This window comes from Bombina bombina, chromosome 10 (assembly GCF_027579735.1).
Source record: "Bombina bombina isolate aBomBom1 chromosome 10, aBomBom1.pri, whole genome shotgun sequence".
In the NCBI taxonomy this organism is placed as follows: Eukaryota; Metazoa; Chordata; class Amphibia; order Anura; family Bombinatoridae; genus Bombina; species Bombina bombina.
In genome coordinates, this window is record NC_069508.1 from 102,411,764 (window position 1) to 102,428,555 (window position 16,792).

A 16,792-nucleotide genomic window follows, 5' to 3' on the forward strand; every position below is an offset into this window, starting at 1 on the left:
CCACCAGTAAATCATCAAAGGGTTCACATCAAATAATTCACAACAGCAAATCCTAAATGCTATTTCCATTTTGCTTGTAAAGACATTTTAGATTTGTCACATCATCTGTTCTCATTTGATAAAAGGACATTTCAAATATTTCCTTGACACAATACAAAACAAGAAATGTAAATGTATGCGATTGAGATCTGTACAATAGATGGACAAAACCCAATTATTAAATTAAGCAAGGTCTTGTTTTATGTTGATGAAAATGAATGTGCATTAAACACTCTGATGCAGTAGTAATGTGTGCTCCTCAAAAATGACTGGTTAAGGCACAAGCTTAAACCCCACTGTCCTTTTCCGCCTTCTTTATCTAATAAACAAGCTCAACGCCAATTGGCACGGTCACTGCTTGTTTTTATATAGAATTCTTTAAGGATCCTATCTCTAAGGCTAGATAGCTTTTTTTCAGCCACTAAAAGACTTGTAGCTAGTTTAGGACATAGAGTCATACAGCTTTTGGACTACAAAATACATAGGTATGTAAAAGGAATAGGGATGCTTAGAAATACATTTACTGATTCTCAAATTGGCCAAAACAAAGACAAAAAGTGGATAATCAATAGCTACGACTAGAAAAAATCCCGTCCACAGTGCAAGCGATGGTTGCTTCATTCCCTTGACCAAAAAATGTGATGGGTAAAGTAAACATATGCAAAAAACTAAATAAAATACAGCAACTGGTGTGTTTCTGGGATGCAATGTGTTAAAGAAAAGAAAGATTATAATTGGTTACTATTTAACCAGAATATCTAAAAATCAGAAGAAGAGAAAATGCATGTGACAATCTGTTTCTGAAACAGTCTAGCATTAAAGATGTGAAGCAAGAAGAATCTGCTGTGTGAGCCCACAAGTAAACTGTATATTTCAATTACTATTGAAGGAAAAAATTATAATTATTTAAATAGGAAAACAATGAGTATAAGTTTTACAAAAAATATATAAAGAGCTGAAACACGTGTTGGCAAACTCAGAAACTAAGGAAACATGGAGGAGCCAGCTGCAGACTTTTTTTTTTTAAATCACGCTTTAAAATATTCTAAAAAAATTAAGAGCCAAGGGTAATATTATAGGAGCCTGGAATATAACACGCAAACACTAAAATGCTTCAGATGTGTGAAGTGATACATTGGGTTTGACCATACTACAATAGTAAAGTCAACAAATGTAAAAAAAAAAAAAAAAAAAAAAAAAAAAGGAAATATATATGACTTTTTGTTGCTGTCATTTAAGTTTATTTCTGGAATAAGATGAAGCCCTCAGTTTGAGGTTGGTTGTTCCTCTGGGGACTGATAAGGAGTTTTCTCTAAGCAGTATGGTGGTGACCAATGCTAGTTTAGAAATTCCAGTATTATTAGCGGACAAGATTTTAACAATCTTTCAGCTTGGACCAACCACTAAATTAATTACGGAAATTGACTATTCTGTATTGAAGCATACAGGACAAAAACTTAATATTTGGCTTGTTTAGATCATTTGGGGAAGCAATGGTCTAGCGCTTTAACTTTTACGGTTTACTAACATAATAACATATTGAAGTTATTAATAGGCAAACAAAATTTTTTATATAATGAGAACATTAGAAAATATTCCTGTGGAGGAAAAAAGCACTTAAAAAAATGGACAATGCATGAAAATATATTTTGGTAAAAAACAGTACTTTTTAAATAGAATTAATTCACACAGGCAGTAATGTTAGATCTCATTCACACAGAAATGACTAATTGCCTTGTATTATCTTCATTGTTAGATAATCAAGATAAAGACACAATCTAGTATAAATACTAACTGTTTCAGCTTTAAGTTCATTACAAATTTTCAATAGTCTTATTAAAAATAAAAAATAATTTGTATATATTGTACTCTGAAATCAGCTGCTTTTGCATACCCCTGGAATTTTGTAGCATACAGACCTGCTGATTGATAAGTAGTAGAATGTCCAATTAAGTGCAGTCGATTATTCAAGAGTAAAGTTGTGTAGATAGACTCAGAGAATGAAGCAAACTTAACCCTGTACTGAATGGTATTTAGCCATACGACACAATGTTGTATCCATAAGAAATTATCCAAAGAGTTCTATACCGCACTTACAATTGTTATTTAAAAAATGAAAAGTAAACACATTAAAAAATTGTAACAAGAACTATTAATAAAAAAAAAAAGGACTAATAATACTGCTTACTTTATCCGTGTTAAGTGTGCCCTAGACATCTCATAAGAAATTAAAAAGAAACTAAGCAGGACTTTATGGGAAATAAATAGTTTTACTTGTAGCTTCCATCAGGATAAGATACACTGTGTGCTTTTTATCAGTTTGCAGTTTCCCACAATTATTTAGGAAGGTTTTGTCCAAAAGCCAAATCCATTGCTTACACCAGTAATTATATTACAAGACCTTAACACTCTTCATGACGTTTGTTGTAATTTCTCAAATATCTACTTAATTATAAATGTTGTCCTTATAGTAACACTTTTGAAATTTTTCTTTTCTTTTTTTTTTTGCTTGGTTTTGTCAAAAAAATCCAAGTATTTATAATAAAAATAAAACAAAAAGCCAAAAAATTCCACCCAAAATAGTGAGTTATTTAAAAGTTAAAAGCAAAGGTAATTCAAAGTCACAGAGGGCTGAGTTCACGCTCCTGTGAATGCACTCAGACTCACACACATACACATACTATTTGGTGTTAAAATCATCACTCACAATTCTTTGTTATTAAGGCAGTGGTTTTCACAGATTGGTTCAGTGAACGCTTACAAAAAAAAAAAAGGTATGTACATAGGTAACCTCAAAAAATGAGATCCATGGCTGATTCTGTTCCCAGCTTAAGTTCCGGCCATTTTCCTGCATTGGGGGTATTAACGGATTTGATGACTGGAAGAGCAGCCATTTTCTCCACCTCACAATCAGTGCTACAATGTCCATTTTGTTCATTGCTCTAAGGTGCTGCTTCTGAGACCAGGGATACTAAGGAATATGTGGCACACCCCCAAGCCAAGTCCATCTTATTGTAGCTTAGATAAAAAGGTAACTGGTTTCCTACCATAGCTCTAAAACTACTCCAGATGAGAAGTGTCATTCAAAAGTCATCAAGTTGGCAGGAGCCTGTTCAGATAAACAGGAAACAAATATTACAACTAGAAGAACATTAACAAAATACAACAAAAACAAACAGCATCAAAAGAAGCATTAAATAACCATTAAATGCAGTAAAAATGGCATAATCATTAAATGCATAGAAACATAGAATTTGACGGTAGATTAGAACCAATAAGGCCCATCAAGTCTACCCATATTACGTTACTTTTTCCTTAGGATAGCGTTATGCATGTCCCAGGTATTTTTGAATTCCTTTACAGTCTTTGTGTTTACCACCTCAAATGGAAGATTATTCCATGAAAAAAATACAATGCAATAAAACTTACTCTGAATTTTAAATCAGCATTAGTTTGGTTTTTTTTATGACCAATTTCAAAAATGATTTCAATTTGACAGCCCCCTGTATCACGTGACAGCAACCAGCCAATCAAAAACTCATATACTTAAACAATATTAACTCTTGCATAAGCTCAGCAGTAGCTGGTGCCTCAGAAAATGTGCAAATAAAGACTGAGCACAAGCTATGGAATTTTGTAGAGCTATACAAATAAATTATGATGATAATATAATTTGATAACAATGCACATCATAAGATGACATATATGTGGTAGGATTAGGTTTGCAAAGTCTGCATTGTGCACTTCCAATTCATAGAAGTGGGAAAACTCATAATTTTCACACTTAAAGGGACACTGATTCAGATAGAGCATGCAATTTTAAGCAACTTTCTAATTTACTCCTATTATCAATTTTTCTTCATTTTCTTGCTATCTTTATTTGAAAAAGAAGGCATATAATCTAAAGAGCCAGCCAATTTTTGGTTCAGAACACTGGCCAGTACTTGTTTATTGGTGGGTGAATTTAACCATCAATCAGCAAGGACAACCCAGGTTCAGTGGCGGATCCAGGGGGGGGGGGGGCAACGGGGCAATTGCCCCCCCCGAGAAAACAGAATTTATGTTTACCTGATAAATTACTTTCTCCAACGGTGTGTCCGGTCCACGGCGTCATCCTTACTTGTGGGATATTCTCTTCCCCAACAGGAAATGGCAAAGAGCCCAGCAAAGCTGGTCACATGATCCCTCCTAGGCTCCGCCTTCCCCAGTCATTCGACCGACGTAAAGGAGGAATATTTGCATAGGAGAAATCATATGATACCGTGGTGACTGTAGTTAAAGAAAATAAATTATCAGACCTGATTAAAAAACCAGGGCGGGCCGTGGACCGGACACACCGTTGGAGAAAGTAATTTATCAGGTAAACATAAATTCTGTTTTCTCCAACATAGGTGTGTCCGGTCCACGGCGTCATCCTTACTTGTGGGAACCAATACCAAAGCTTTAGGACACGGATGATGGGAGGGAGCAAATCAGGTCACCTAGATGGAAGGCACCACGGCTTGCAAAACCTTTCTCCCAAAAATAGCCTCAGAAGAAGCAAAAGTATCAAATTTGTAAAATTTAGTAAAAGTGTGCAGTGAAGACCAAGTCGCTGCCTTACATATCTGATCAACAGAAGCCTCGTTCTTGAAGGCCCATGTGGAAGCCACGGCCCTAGTGGAATGAGCTGTGATTCTTTCAGGAGGCTGCCGTCCGGCAGTCTCATAAGCCAATCTGATGATGCTTTTAAGCCAAAAAGAGAGAGAGGTAGAAGTTGCTTTTTGACCTCTCCTTTTACCAGAATAAACAACAAACAAGGAAGATGTTTGTCTGAAATCCTTTGTAGCATCTAAATAGAATTTTAGAGCACGAACTACATCCAAATTGTGCAACAAACGTTCCTTCTTTGAAACTGGATTCGGACACAAAGAAGGCACGACTATCTCCTGGTTAATGTTTTTGTTAGAAACAACTTTCGGAAGAAAACCAGGTTTAGTACGCAAAACCACCTTATCTGCATGGAACACCAGATAAGGAGGAGAACACTGCAGAGCAGATAACTCTGAAACTCTTCTAGCAGAAGAAATTGCAACCAAAAACAAAACTTTCCAAGATAATAACTTAATATCTACGGAATGTAAGGGTTCAAACGGAACCCCCTGAAGAACTGAAAGAACTAAATTGAGACTCCAAGGAGGAGTCAAAGGTTTGTAAACAGGCTTGATTCTAACCAGAGCCTGAACAAAAGCTTGAACATCTGGCACAGCCGCCAGCTTTTTGTGAAGTAAAACAGATAAAGCAGAAATCTGTCCCTTCAAAGAACTTGCAAATAATCCTTTCTCCAAACCTTCTTGAAGAAAGGATAGAATCTTAGGAATTTTTATCTTGTTCCATGGGAATCCTTTAGATTCACACCAACAGATATATTTTTTCCATATTTTATGGTAGATTTTTCTAGTTACAGGCTTTCTGGCCTGAACAAGAGTATCAATGACAGAATCTGAGAACCCTCGCTTTGATAAAATCAAGCGTTCAATCTCCAAGCAGTCAGTTGGAGTGAGGCCAGATTCGGATGTTCGAACGGACCTTGAACAAGAAGGTCCTGTCTCAAAGGTAGCTTCCATGGTGGAGCCGATGACATATTCACCAGGTCTGCATACCAAGTCCTGCGTGGCCACGCAGGAGCTATCAAGATCACCGATGCCCTCTCCTGATTGATCCTGGCTACCAGCCTGGGGATGAGAGGAAACGGTGGGAATACATAAGCTAGGTTGAAGGTCCAAGGTGCTACTAGTGCATCTACTAGAGTCGCCTTGGGATCCCTGGATCTGGACCCGTAGCAAGGAACCTTGAAGTTCTGACGAGAGGCCATCAGATCCATGTCTGGAATGCCCCACAATTGAGTAATTTGGGCAAAGATTTCCGGATGGAGTTCCCACTCCCCCGGATGAAATGTCTGACGACTCAGAAAATCCGCTTCCCAATTTTCCACTCCTGGGATGTGGATTGCAGACAAGTGGCAGGAGTGAGTCTCCGCCCATTGAATGATTTTGGTCACCTCTTCCATCGCCAGGGAACTCCTTGTTCCCCCCTGATGGTTGATATACGCAACAGTCGTCATGTTGTCTGATTGAAACCGTATGAATTTGGCCTTTGCTAGCTGAGGCCAAGCCTTGAGAGCATTGAATATCGCTCTCAGTTCCAGAATATTTATCGGGAGAAGAGATTCTTCCCGAGACCAAAGACCCTGAGCTTTCAGGAGTTCCCAGACCGCGCCCCAGCCCACCAGACTGGCGTCGGTCGTGACAATGACCCACTCTGGTCTGCGGAAGCTCATCCCCTGTGACAGGTTGTCCAGGGTCAGCCACCAACGGAGTGAATCTCTGGTCCTCTGATCTACTTGTATCGTCGGAGACAAGTCTGTATAATCCCCATTCCACTGACTGAGCATGCACAGTTGTAATGGTCTCAGATGAATTCGCGCAAAAGGAACTATGTCCATTGCCGCGACCATCAAACCTATTACTTCCATGCACTGCGCTATGGAAGGAAGAGGAACAGAATGAAGTACTTGACAATAGCTTAGAAGTTTTGATTTTCTGGCCTCTGTCAGAAAAATCCTCATTTCTAAGGAGTCTATTATTGTTCCCAAGAAGGGAACTCTTGTTGACGGAGATAGAGAACTTTTTTCTACGTTCACTTTCCACCCGTGAGATCTGAGAAAGGCCAGGACAATGTCCGTATGAGCCTTTGCTTGTGGTAGGGACGACGCTTGAATCAGTATGTCGTCCAAGTAAGGTACTACTGCAATGCCCCTTGGTCGTAGCACCGCTAGAAGGGACCCTAGTACCTTTGTGAAAATTCTTGGAGCAGTGGCTAATCCGAATGGAAGTGCCACAAACTGGTAATGCTTGTCCAGAAAGGCGAACCTTAGGAACCGATGATGTTCCTTGTGGATAGGAATATGTAGATACGCATCCTTTAAATCCACCGTGGTCATGAATTGACCTTCCTGGATGGAAGGAAGAATTGTCCGAATGGTTTCCATTTTGAACGATGGAACCTTGAGAAACTTGTTTAGGATCTTGAGATCTAAGATTGGTCTGAATGTTCCCTCTTTTTTGGGAACTATGAACAGATTGGAGTAGAATCCCATCCCTTGTTCTCCTAATGGAACAGGATGAATCACTCCCATTTTTAACAGGTCTTCTACACAATGTAAGAATGCCTGTCTTTTTATGTGGTCTGAAGACAATTGAGACCTGTGGAACCTCCCCCTTGGGGGAAGCTCCTTGAATTCCAGAAGATAACCTTGGGAGACTATTTCTAGCGCCCAAGGATCCAGAACATCTCTTGCCCAAGCCTGAGCGAAGAGAGAAAGTCTGCCCCCCACCAGATCCGGTCCCGGATCGGGGGCCAACATCTCATGCTGTCTTGGTAGCAGTGGCAGGTTTCTTGGCCTGCTTACCTTTGTTCCAGCCTTGCATTGGCCTCCAGGCTGGCTTGGTTTGAGAAGTATTACCCTCTTGCTTAGAGGATGTAGCACTTGGGGCTGGTCCGTTTCTGCGAAAGGGACGAAAATTTGGTTTATTTTTAGCCTTGAAAGACCTATCCTGAGGAAGGGCGTGGCCCTTACCCCCAGTGATATCAGAAATAATCTCTTTCAAGTCAGGGCCAAACAGCGTTTTCCCCTTGAAAGGTATGTTAAGCAATTTGTTCTTGGAAGACGCATCCGCTGACCAAGATTTTAGCCAAAGCGCTCTGCGCGCCACAATAGCAAACCCTGAATTTTTCGCCGCTAATCTAGCCAATTGCAAAGTGGCGTCTAAAGTAAAAGAGTTAGCCAATTTGAGAGCATGAATTCTGTCCATAATCTCCTCATAAGAAGAATCTTTATTGAGCGACTTTTCTAGTTCATCGAACCAGAAACACGCTGCTGTAGTGACAGGAACCATGCATGAAATTGGTTGTAGAAGGTAACCTTGCTGAACAAACATCTTTTTAAGCAAACCCTCTAATTTTTTATCCATAGGATCTTTGAAAGCACAACTATCTTCTATAGGGATAGTAGTGCGTTTGTTTAGAGTAGAAACCGCCCCCTCGACTTTGGGGACTGTCTGCCATAAGTCCTTTCTGGGGTCGACCATAGGAAACAATTTCTTAAATATAGGGGGAGGGACAAAAGGTATGCCGGGCCTTTCCCATTCTTTGTTTACAATGTCCGCCACCCGCTTGGGTATAGGAAAAGCTTCGGGGGGGCCCCGGGACCTCTAGGAACTTGTCCATCTTACATAATTTCTCTGGAATGACCAAATTCTCACAATCATCCAGAGTAGATAACACCTCCTTAAGCAGAGCGCGGAGATGTTCCAATTTAAATTTGAATGTAATCACATCAGGTTCAGCTTGTTGAGAAATTTTCCCTGAATCTGAAATTTCTCCCTCAGACAAAACCTCCCTGGCCCCCTCAGACTGGTGTAGGGGCACTTCAGAACCAATATCATCAGCGTCCTCATGCTCTTCAGTATTTTCTAAAACAGAGCAGTCACGCTTTCGCTGATAAGTGGGCATTTTGGCTAAAATGTTTTTGATAGAATTATCCATTACAGCCGTTAATTGTTGCATAGTAAGGAGTATTGGCGCACTAGATGTACTAGGGGCCTCCTGTGTGGGCAAGACTGGAGTAGACGAAGGAGGGGATGATGCAGTACCATGCTTACTCCCCTCACTTGAGGAATCATCTTGGGCATCATTTTCTCTAAATTTTGTGTCACATAAATCACATCTATTTAAATGAGAAGGAACCTTGGCTTCCCCACATACAGAACATAGTCTATCTGATAGTTCAGACATGTTAAACAGGCATAAACTTGATAACAAAGTACAAAAAACGTTTTAAAATAAAACCGTTACTGTCACTTTAAATTTTAAACTGAACACACTTTATTACTGAAAATGTGAAAAAGTATGAAGGAATTGTTCAAAATTCACCAAAATTTCACCACAGTGTCTTAAAGCCTTAAAAGTATTGCACACCAAATTTGAAAGCTTTAACTCTTAAAATAACGGAACCGGAGCCGTTTTTATATTTAACCCCTATACAGTCCCTGGTATCTGCTTTGCTGAGACCCAACCAAGCCCAAAGGGGAATACGATACCAAATGACGCCTTCAGTAAGCTTTTTCTATGTATCTGAGCTCCTCACACATGCATCTGCATGTCTTGCTTCCCAAAAACAACTGCGCAATAGAGGCGCGAAAATGAGGCTCTGCCTATGATTAGAGAAGGCCCCCAGTGAAAAAGGTGTCCAATACAGTGCCTGCCGGTTATTTTACATAATTCCCAAGAATAAAATAACTCCTCAAAACTATGAAGTATTAAAAATGCTTATATATCAATCGTTTTAGCCCAGAAAAATGTCTACCAGTCTTTAAAGCCCTTGTGAAGCCCTTTATTCTTATTTAATAAAAATGGCTTACCGGATCCCATAGGGAAAATGACAGCTTCCAGCATTACCAAGTCTTGTTAGAAATGTGTCATACCTCAAGCAGCAAAAGTCTGCTCACTGTTTCCCCCAACTGAAGTTAATTCCTCTCAACAGTCCTGTGTGGAAACAGCCATCGATTTTAGTAACGGTTGCTAAAATCATTTTCCTCTTACAAACAGAAATCTTCATCTCTTTTCTGTTTCAGAGTAAATAGTACATACCAGCACTATTTTAAAATAACAAACTCTTGATTGAAGAATAAAAACTACATTTAAACACCAAAAAACTCTAAGCCATCTCCGTGGAGATGTTGCCTGTACAACGGCAAAGAGAATGACTGGGGAAGGCGGAGCCTAGGAGGGATCATGTGACCAGCTTTGCTGGGCTCTTTGCCATTTCCTGTTGGGGAAGAGAATATCCCACAAGTAAGGATGACGCCGTGGACCGGACACACCTATGTTGGAGAAATTGCTAATTGCCGCCCGGTAACTTCCAAACACCAGTCCCTTATACAAGTTTGTACCCTCCCCTCCCCACTGCTGCAGCAGCAGCATCCATGTGTAATTACTGTACAGTAAAAGTTTTAATGTTATTTATTAAACTTATATGGTTGTAGGTTGTGTAACCCCTTAACCCGTCCCCCTCTCCGACCGCTGCTGCGGCTGCCTCACTCTGACTCCGCAACTACCAACTGACTGCAGTGTATAGTTACTGTCACTCACTGTGTGACTGTCAGTTCCTATAATGGGCTGGGTCAGCAGGTGGGTGAGGGGCGGGCCCGGCCCGCCAGGGCCGGCGGCTGTCACTGTGATGATGTCACGTCTCTCACCAGCACGCGCCACCACGTGACATAGTGGAGGGAGCGGGAGCCTCAGCCTGGGAGCGTCTGCGTGCTTCGCGTCATCAGCTTGCCTCAGACAGGAGTCAGGACTGAGCCAGCCAGGCCACTGCACCTGGGATCACGTGCGTGGACACTGGACAGAGCAGACAGACACACAGTGGGAGTAGCCAGGGACCGTCCACCACTCCAGGGCTGAAGGCAGCAAGCTGAAAAAAAGTCTGAAGAGAGAGACCTCACCTCAGAGGCGGGCCGACAGGAACACAGGAACGAACGTTCAGGACAGCAGCCGGCAACTCACTGAACTTTTTAAGGTACTAATTTTATTTATTGGGGCCGCAGACTATAAAAAAAATGTCCTTAGAGAAAGCCTTTTAGAAGTTGCACTTCTAAGGGGTGCTCTCTATTAAAGTAATTTTGTTTTAAGGCTTTAAGCATTTGTGGCGGGAAACCGGAGCGCAGCACAGATCTTCTACTGCAGCTCTGAAATAGAATAACAGAACTACTACAGAGCGGTGCTGCAGAATATACAGTGTCTGACAGCACCGGTCTTTTAAAGTTTAAACTGCCTAACAGGAAATTTCCCCCTCCCTTCCATCCCCTCCCCTCCCCTTCTCTTTTCCCTTGCGCGGTTCAGTTAGTGTATTTACCATGAAGCAGCAGCACTAAGGGCAGATAATTTATAGGCAGGAGCGCTGACACTTCACAAAATGAGCTACTGAAAAGACGGCAGATGCAGCTGAGTTTGCCAGGTCTGTTTTTTATCTTACGTTAAAACCCATGTGTGTGCTGCGTGCATGGGTGAACACTCAGCCTTATCCCCAGCCTCAGACTGAGGACTCTTCCTGCTCAGAGCAAGTCTGCTTGTTTGTATACTTGCTTCAGTTGTTTTACATTTTTCCCTGAGAAGAGACTTTAAGTGTATGTGTTTTCCAAATGAGCAGCCAGACAGTTCTTTTTTGTGACAAAAATTAAATAAATTATATATATATATATATATATATATATATATATATATATATATGGCAACATTAGAGAGCATGTTGAGTTTCTTAAATTTTTTTTACCTTAAATTGTGTAATTGTATTTATATTTCTTTTTGCTGAGCCTGTATTTGTGTTTGTGTTTATGTATGTGCATGTATGTATGTCATGTGTCTGTATGTGTGTATGTATGCTATGTGTCTGTATGTATATATGTGTTTGTGTGTATGTATGCTATGTGTCTGTATGTGTGTATATATATATATATGTATGTATATGTGTGCGTGTATGTATGTTGTGTGTCTGTATGTCTAAATGTATCATGTTTGTATATTTGTGTGTATGTATGCTATGTGTCTGTATGTCTATATGTATGTATATGTGTTTGTGTGTATGTATGCTATGTGTCTGTATGTCTATATGTATGTATATGTGTTTGTGTGTATGTATGCTATGTGTCTGTATGTCTATATGTATGTATATGTGTGTGTGTATGTATGCTATGTGTCTGTATGTCTATATGTATGTATATGTGTTTGTGTGTATGTATGCTATGTGTCTGTATGTATATATATATGTATATGTGTGCGTGTATGTATGTTATGTGTCTGTATGTATATATATATGTATATGTGTGCGTGTATGTATGCTATGTGTCTGTATGTATATATATATGTATATGTGTGCGTGTATGTATGTTATGTGTCTGTATGTCTAAATGTATCATGTTTGTATATGTGTGCATTTATGTATGCTATGTGTCTGTATGTCTATATGTATGTATATAATACATACAATAAAGGCACAATAAACGAGGCTCCCTCCTGTGTGTCTGTCTCCCCCTGTGTGTCTCTCCTCTGTCTCCCCCCTGTGTGTCTCTCCTCTGTCTCCCCCCTGTGTGTCTCTCCTCTGTCTCCCCCCTTTGTGTCTCTCCTCTGTCTCCCCCCCTGTGTGTCTCTCCTCTGTCTCCCCCCCCCCTGTGTGTCTCTCCTCTGTCTCCCCCCCCTGTGTGTCTCTCCTCTGTCTCCCCCCCTCTGTCTCCGCCAGGCTCTGGATCCGCCACTGCCCAGGTTGTTCACCAAAAATGGGCCGGCATCTAAACTTACATCCTTTCTTTTCAAATAAAGATACCAAGAGAATGAAGAAAATTTGATAATAGGAGTAATTTAGAAAGATGCTTAAAATTGCATGCTCTATCTAAATCACACATGAAAACAACTGGGTTAAAATCTCAAGATGTTTCATGTTTCTTAACCTGTCTGAATTACATATATTGCATAAAAATCTGGTGAAATGTGTAAAAATGATAAGGCTCACAAATGCAGGTATGGACACAGCACAAATATCTGAAGCAAACAGGAGGCGGCTTATAAAGCCCAGAATTCAATAGTAACAACAATGCCCTCCAGCTTTTAAGTTTAAAATATACCTTTATTGTACAAACATGGATCTAAAGTACAACACAGCAACATTATGCTAATGAAGGGCATGGATTAGCCTGAAACGTTACTGTGTTGTACCTTATAGGACCCATGTTTGTACAATAAAGGTCTATTCCAAAAAATAAGGAACAGGTGTTTAAAGGGATACTAAACTCAGATTTTTTCTTTCATGATTCAGATAGAGAACACAATATTAAGCAACTTTCTAATTTACACCTATTATAATTTTTTCTTTGTTCTTTATTTGAAAAAGCAGGAATCTAAGCTAAAGAGCGGGCCCGTTTTAGGTTCAGCACCCTGGATAGCGCTTGCTGATTGGTGGGTAGCACTGTTGATGAGGTTAGGCTGGGATACCCAGTGAAAGGAGATGGGAAAGCAAGAAAAACAGACACTCCCCCCTCCTCCTCATATGAACAGATATATTACACAAGCAGGAATATGTAGACATCAGTATACATCTAAAACTTTGGGGCTTGGTTAGGAGTCTGAAAATCAGCACAATGTTATTTAAAAATAAACAAAACTATATTTTTTTTTCAAAAATACTCCCAGATGGACTATATAAATGGATCATCTACAAAACATTTATGCAAAGAAAAATCTAGTGTACAATGTCCCTTTAACAGGCATTTCATAAGGGTTTGTGCAATGTTTTTCGCAGACCATGAAAGTAAAATATAGGCAGTAAATATGAAATTGATTGCAGTGTTTTGTTTAATACACAAATATTAATACCCTAAAAGTGCAATTAAGAATTTAATATAATTTGAGTAATTTATTAATATTTATTAAATGTACATTTTATTACAATCATATTTTGATTCGTGCTATATTTTTAACTTTTTATTAAACAAGGAAATAATTAATATTTAGTCTGGGCATGTGCAAAAACCTAAACAATAAAGTCATGCAAACACCTAAGATATACTGTTCATAAGAACCAAAAAACAGAATTTATGCTTACCTGATAAATTACTTTCTCCAACGGTGTGTCCGGTCCACGGCGTCATCCTTACTTGTGGGATATTCTCTTCCCCAACAGGAAATGGCAAAGAGTCCCAGCAAAGCTGGTCACATGATCCCTCCTAGGCTCCGCCCACCCCAGTCATTCGACCGACGGACAGGAGGAAATATATATAGGAGAAACCATATGATACTGTGGTGACTGTAGTTAGAGAAAATAATTCATCAGACCTGATTAAAAAACCAGGGCGGGCCGTGGACCGGACACACCGTTGGAGAAAGTAATTTATCAGGTAAGCATAAATTCTGTTTTCTCCAACATTGGTGTGTCCGGTCCACGGCGTCATCCTTACTTGTGGGAACCAATACCAAAGCTTTAGGACACGGATGAAGGGAGGGAGCAAATCAGGTCACCTAAATGGAAGGCACCACGGCTTGCAAAACCTTTCTCCCAAAAATAGCCTCCGAAGAAGCAAAAGTATCAAATTTGTAAAATTTGGCAAAAGTTTGCAGTGAAGACCAAGTCGCTGCCTTACATATCTGGTCAACAGAAGCCTCGTTCTTGAAGGCCCATGTGGAAGCCACAGCCCTAGTGGAGTGAGCTGTGATTCTTTCAGGAGGCTGCCGTCCGGCAGTCTCATAAGCCAATCGGATGATGCTTTTAAGCCAAAAGGAAAGAGAGGTAGAAGTCGCTTTTTGACCTCTCCTTTTACCAGAATAAACAACAAACAAAGAAGATGTTTGTCTGAAATCTTTTGTAGCCTCTAAATAGAATTTTAGAGCACGGACTACGTCCAAATTGTGTAACAAACGCTCCTTCTTTGAAACTGGATTCGGACACAAAGAAGGTACAACTATCTCCTGGTTAATATTTTTGTTAGAAACAACTTTAGGAAGAAAACCAGGCTTAGTACGCAGAACCACCTTATCTGCATGGAACACCAGATAAGGAGGAGAACACTGCAGAGCAGATAACTCTGAAACTCTTCTAGCAGAAGAGATTGCAACCAAAAACAAAACTTTCCAAGATAGTAACTTAATATCTACGGAATGTAAGGGTTCAAACGGAACCCCTTGAAGAACTGAAAGAACTAGATTTAAACTCCAGGGAGGAGTCAAAGGCCTGTAAACAGGCTTGATCCTAACCAGAGCCTGAACAAATGCTTGAACATCTGGCATAGCTGCCAGTCGTTTGTGTAGTAAGACAGATAAAGCAGAAATCTGTCCCTTTAATGAACTTGCAGATAATCCTTTCTCCAAACCTTCTTGTAGAAAGGATAGAATCTTAGGAATCTTTATCTTGTTCCATGGCAATCCTTTGGATTCACACCAACAGATATATTTTTTCCATATTTTATGGTAAATTTTTCTAGTTACAGGCTTTCTAGCCTGAATCAGAGTATCTATTACAGAATCTGAAAACCCACGCTTTGATAAAATCAAGCTTTCAATCTCCAAGCCGTCAGCTGGAGGGAAACCAGATTCGGATGTTCGAATGGACCTTGAACAAGAAGGTCCTGTCTCAAAGGTAGCTTCCATGGTGGAGCCGATGACATATTCACCAGGTCTGCATACCAAGTCCTGCGTGGCCACGCAGGAGCTATCAAGATCACCGAAGCCCTCTCCTGATTGATCCTGGCTACCAGCCTGGGAATGAGAGGAAACGGTGGGAATACATAAGCTAGGTTGAAGGTCCAAGGTGCTACTAGTGCATCTACTAGGGTTGCCTTGGGATCCCTGGATCTGGACCCGTAGCAAGGAACCTTGAAGTTCTGACGAGACGCCATCAGATCCATGTCTGGAATGCCCCATAATTGAGTTATTTGGGCAAAGATTTCCGGATGGAGTTCCCACTCCCCCGGATGGAATGTCTGACGACTCAGAAAATCCGCTTCCCAATTTTCCACTCCTGGGATGTGGATCGCAGACAAGTGGCAGGAGTGATCCTCCGCCCATTGAATTATTTTGGTCACTTCTTCCATCGCCAGGGAACTCCTTGTTCCCCCCTGATGATTGATATATGCAACAGTCGTCATGTTGTCTGATTGAAACCTTATGAATTTGGCCTTTGCTAGTTGAGGCCAAGCTTTGAGAGCATTGAATATCGCTCTCAGTTCCAGAATGTTTATCGGGAGAAGAGATTCTTCCCGAGACCATAGACCCTGAGCTTTCAGGGGTTCCCAGACCGCGCCCCAGCCCACCAGGCTGGCGTCGGTCATGACAATGACCCACTCTGGTCTGCGGAAGCTCATTCCCTGTGACAGATTGTCCAGGGTCAGCCACCAACGGAGTGAATCTCTGGTCTTTTGATCTACTTGAATCGTCTGAGACAAGTCTGTATAATCCCCATTCCACTGTCTGAGCATGCACAGTTGTAATGGTCTTAGATGAATTCGTGCAAAAGGAACTATGTCCATTGTTGCAACCATCAATCCTATTACTTCCATGCACTGCGCTATGGAAGGACGAGGAACAGAATGAAGTACTTGACAAGAGCTTAGAAGTTTTGATTTTCTGACCTCTGTCAGAAAAATCCTCATTTGTAAGGAATCTATTATTGTTCCCAAGAAGGGAACTCTTGTTGACGGGGACAGAGAACTTTTTTCTTTGTTCACCTTCCATCCGTGAGATCTGAGAAAGGCTAGGACGATGTCCGTATGAGCCTTTGTTTTTGACAGAGACGACGCTTGAATCAGGATGTCGTCCAAGTAAGGTACTACTGCAATGCCCCTTGGTCTTAGAACCGCTAGAAGGGACCCTAGTACCTTTGTGAAAATCCTTGGAGCAGTGGCTAATCCAAATGGAAGTGCCACAAACTGGTAATGCTTGTCCAGAAAAGCGAACCTTAGGAACTGATGATGTTCCTTGTGGATAGGAATATGTAGGTACGCATCCTTTAAATCCACTGTAGTCATAAATTGATTTTCCTGGATAGTAGGTAGGATCGTTCGAATAGTTTCCATTTTGAACGATGGTACCCTGAGAAATTTGTTTAGGATCTTGAGATCCAAAATTGGTCTGAATGTTCCCTCTTTTTTGGGAACTATGAACAGGTTGG

General features: G+C 40.6%; 1 protein-coding gene across 7 annotated transcripts in view; it reads right to left on the reverse strand.

Annotated features, from left to right (window-relative positions):
• Positions 1–2,289: 2,289 nt before the first annotated feature.
• The window catches only part of RALGPS2 (Ral GEF with PH domain and SH3 binding motif 2), a 619,002-nt gene continuing 604,499 nt past the window's right edge, over positions 2,290–16,792 (reverse strand). For all 7 annotated transcript variants that reach the window (XM_053693284.1, XM_053693289.1, XM_053693287.1 and 4 more), the window contains one exon: positions 2,290–3,148. In XM_053693284.1, the coding sequence (XP_053549259.1) occupies positions 3,119–3,148 (30 nt within the window). In that variant the 3' untranslated portion in view covers positions 2,290–3,118. The remainder of the gene's footprint in view (positions 3,149–16,792) is intronic.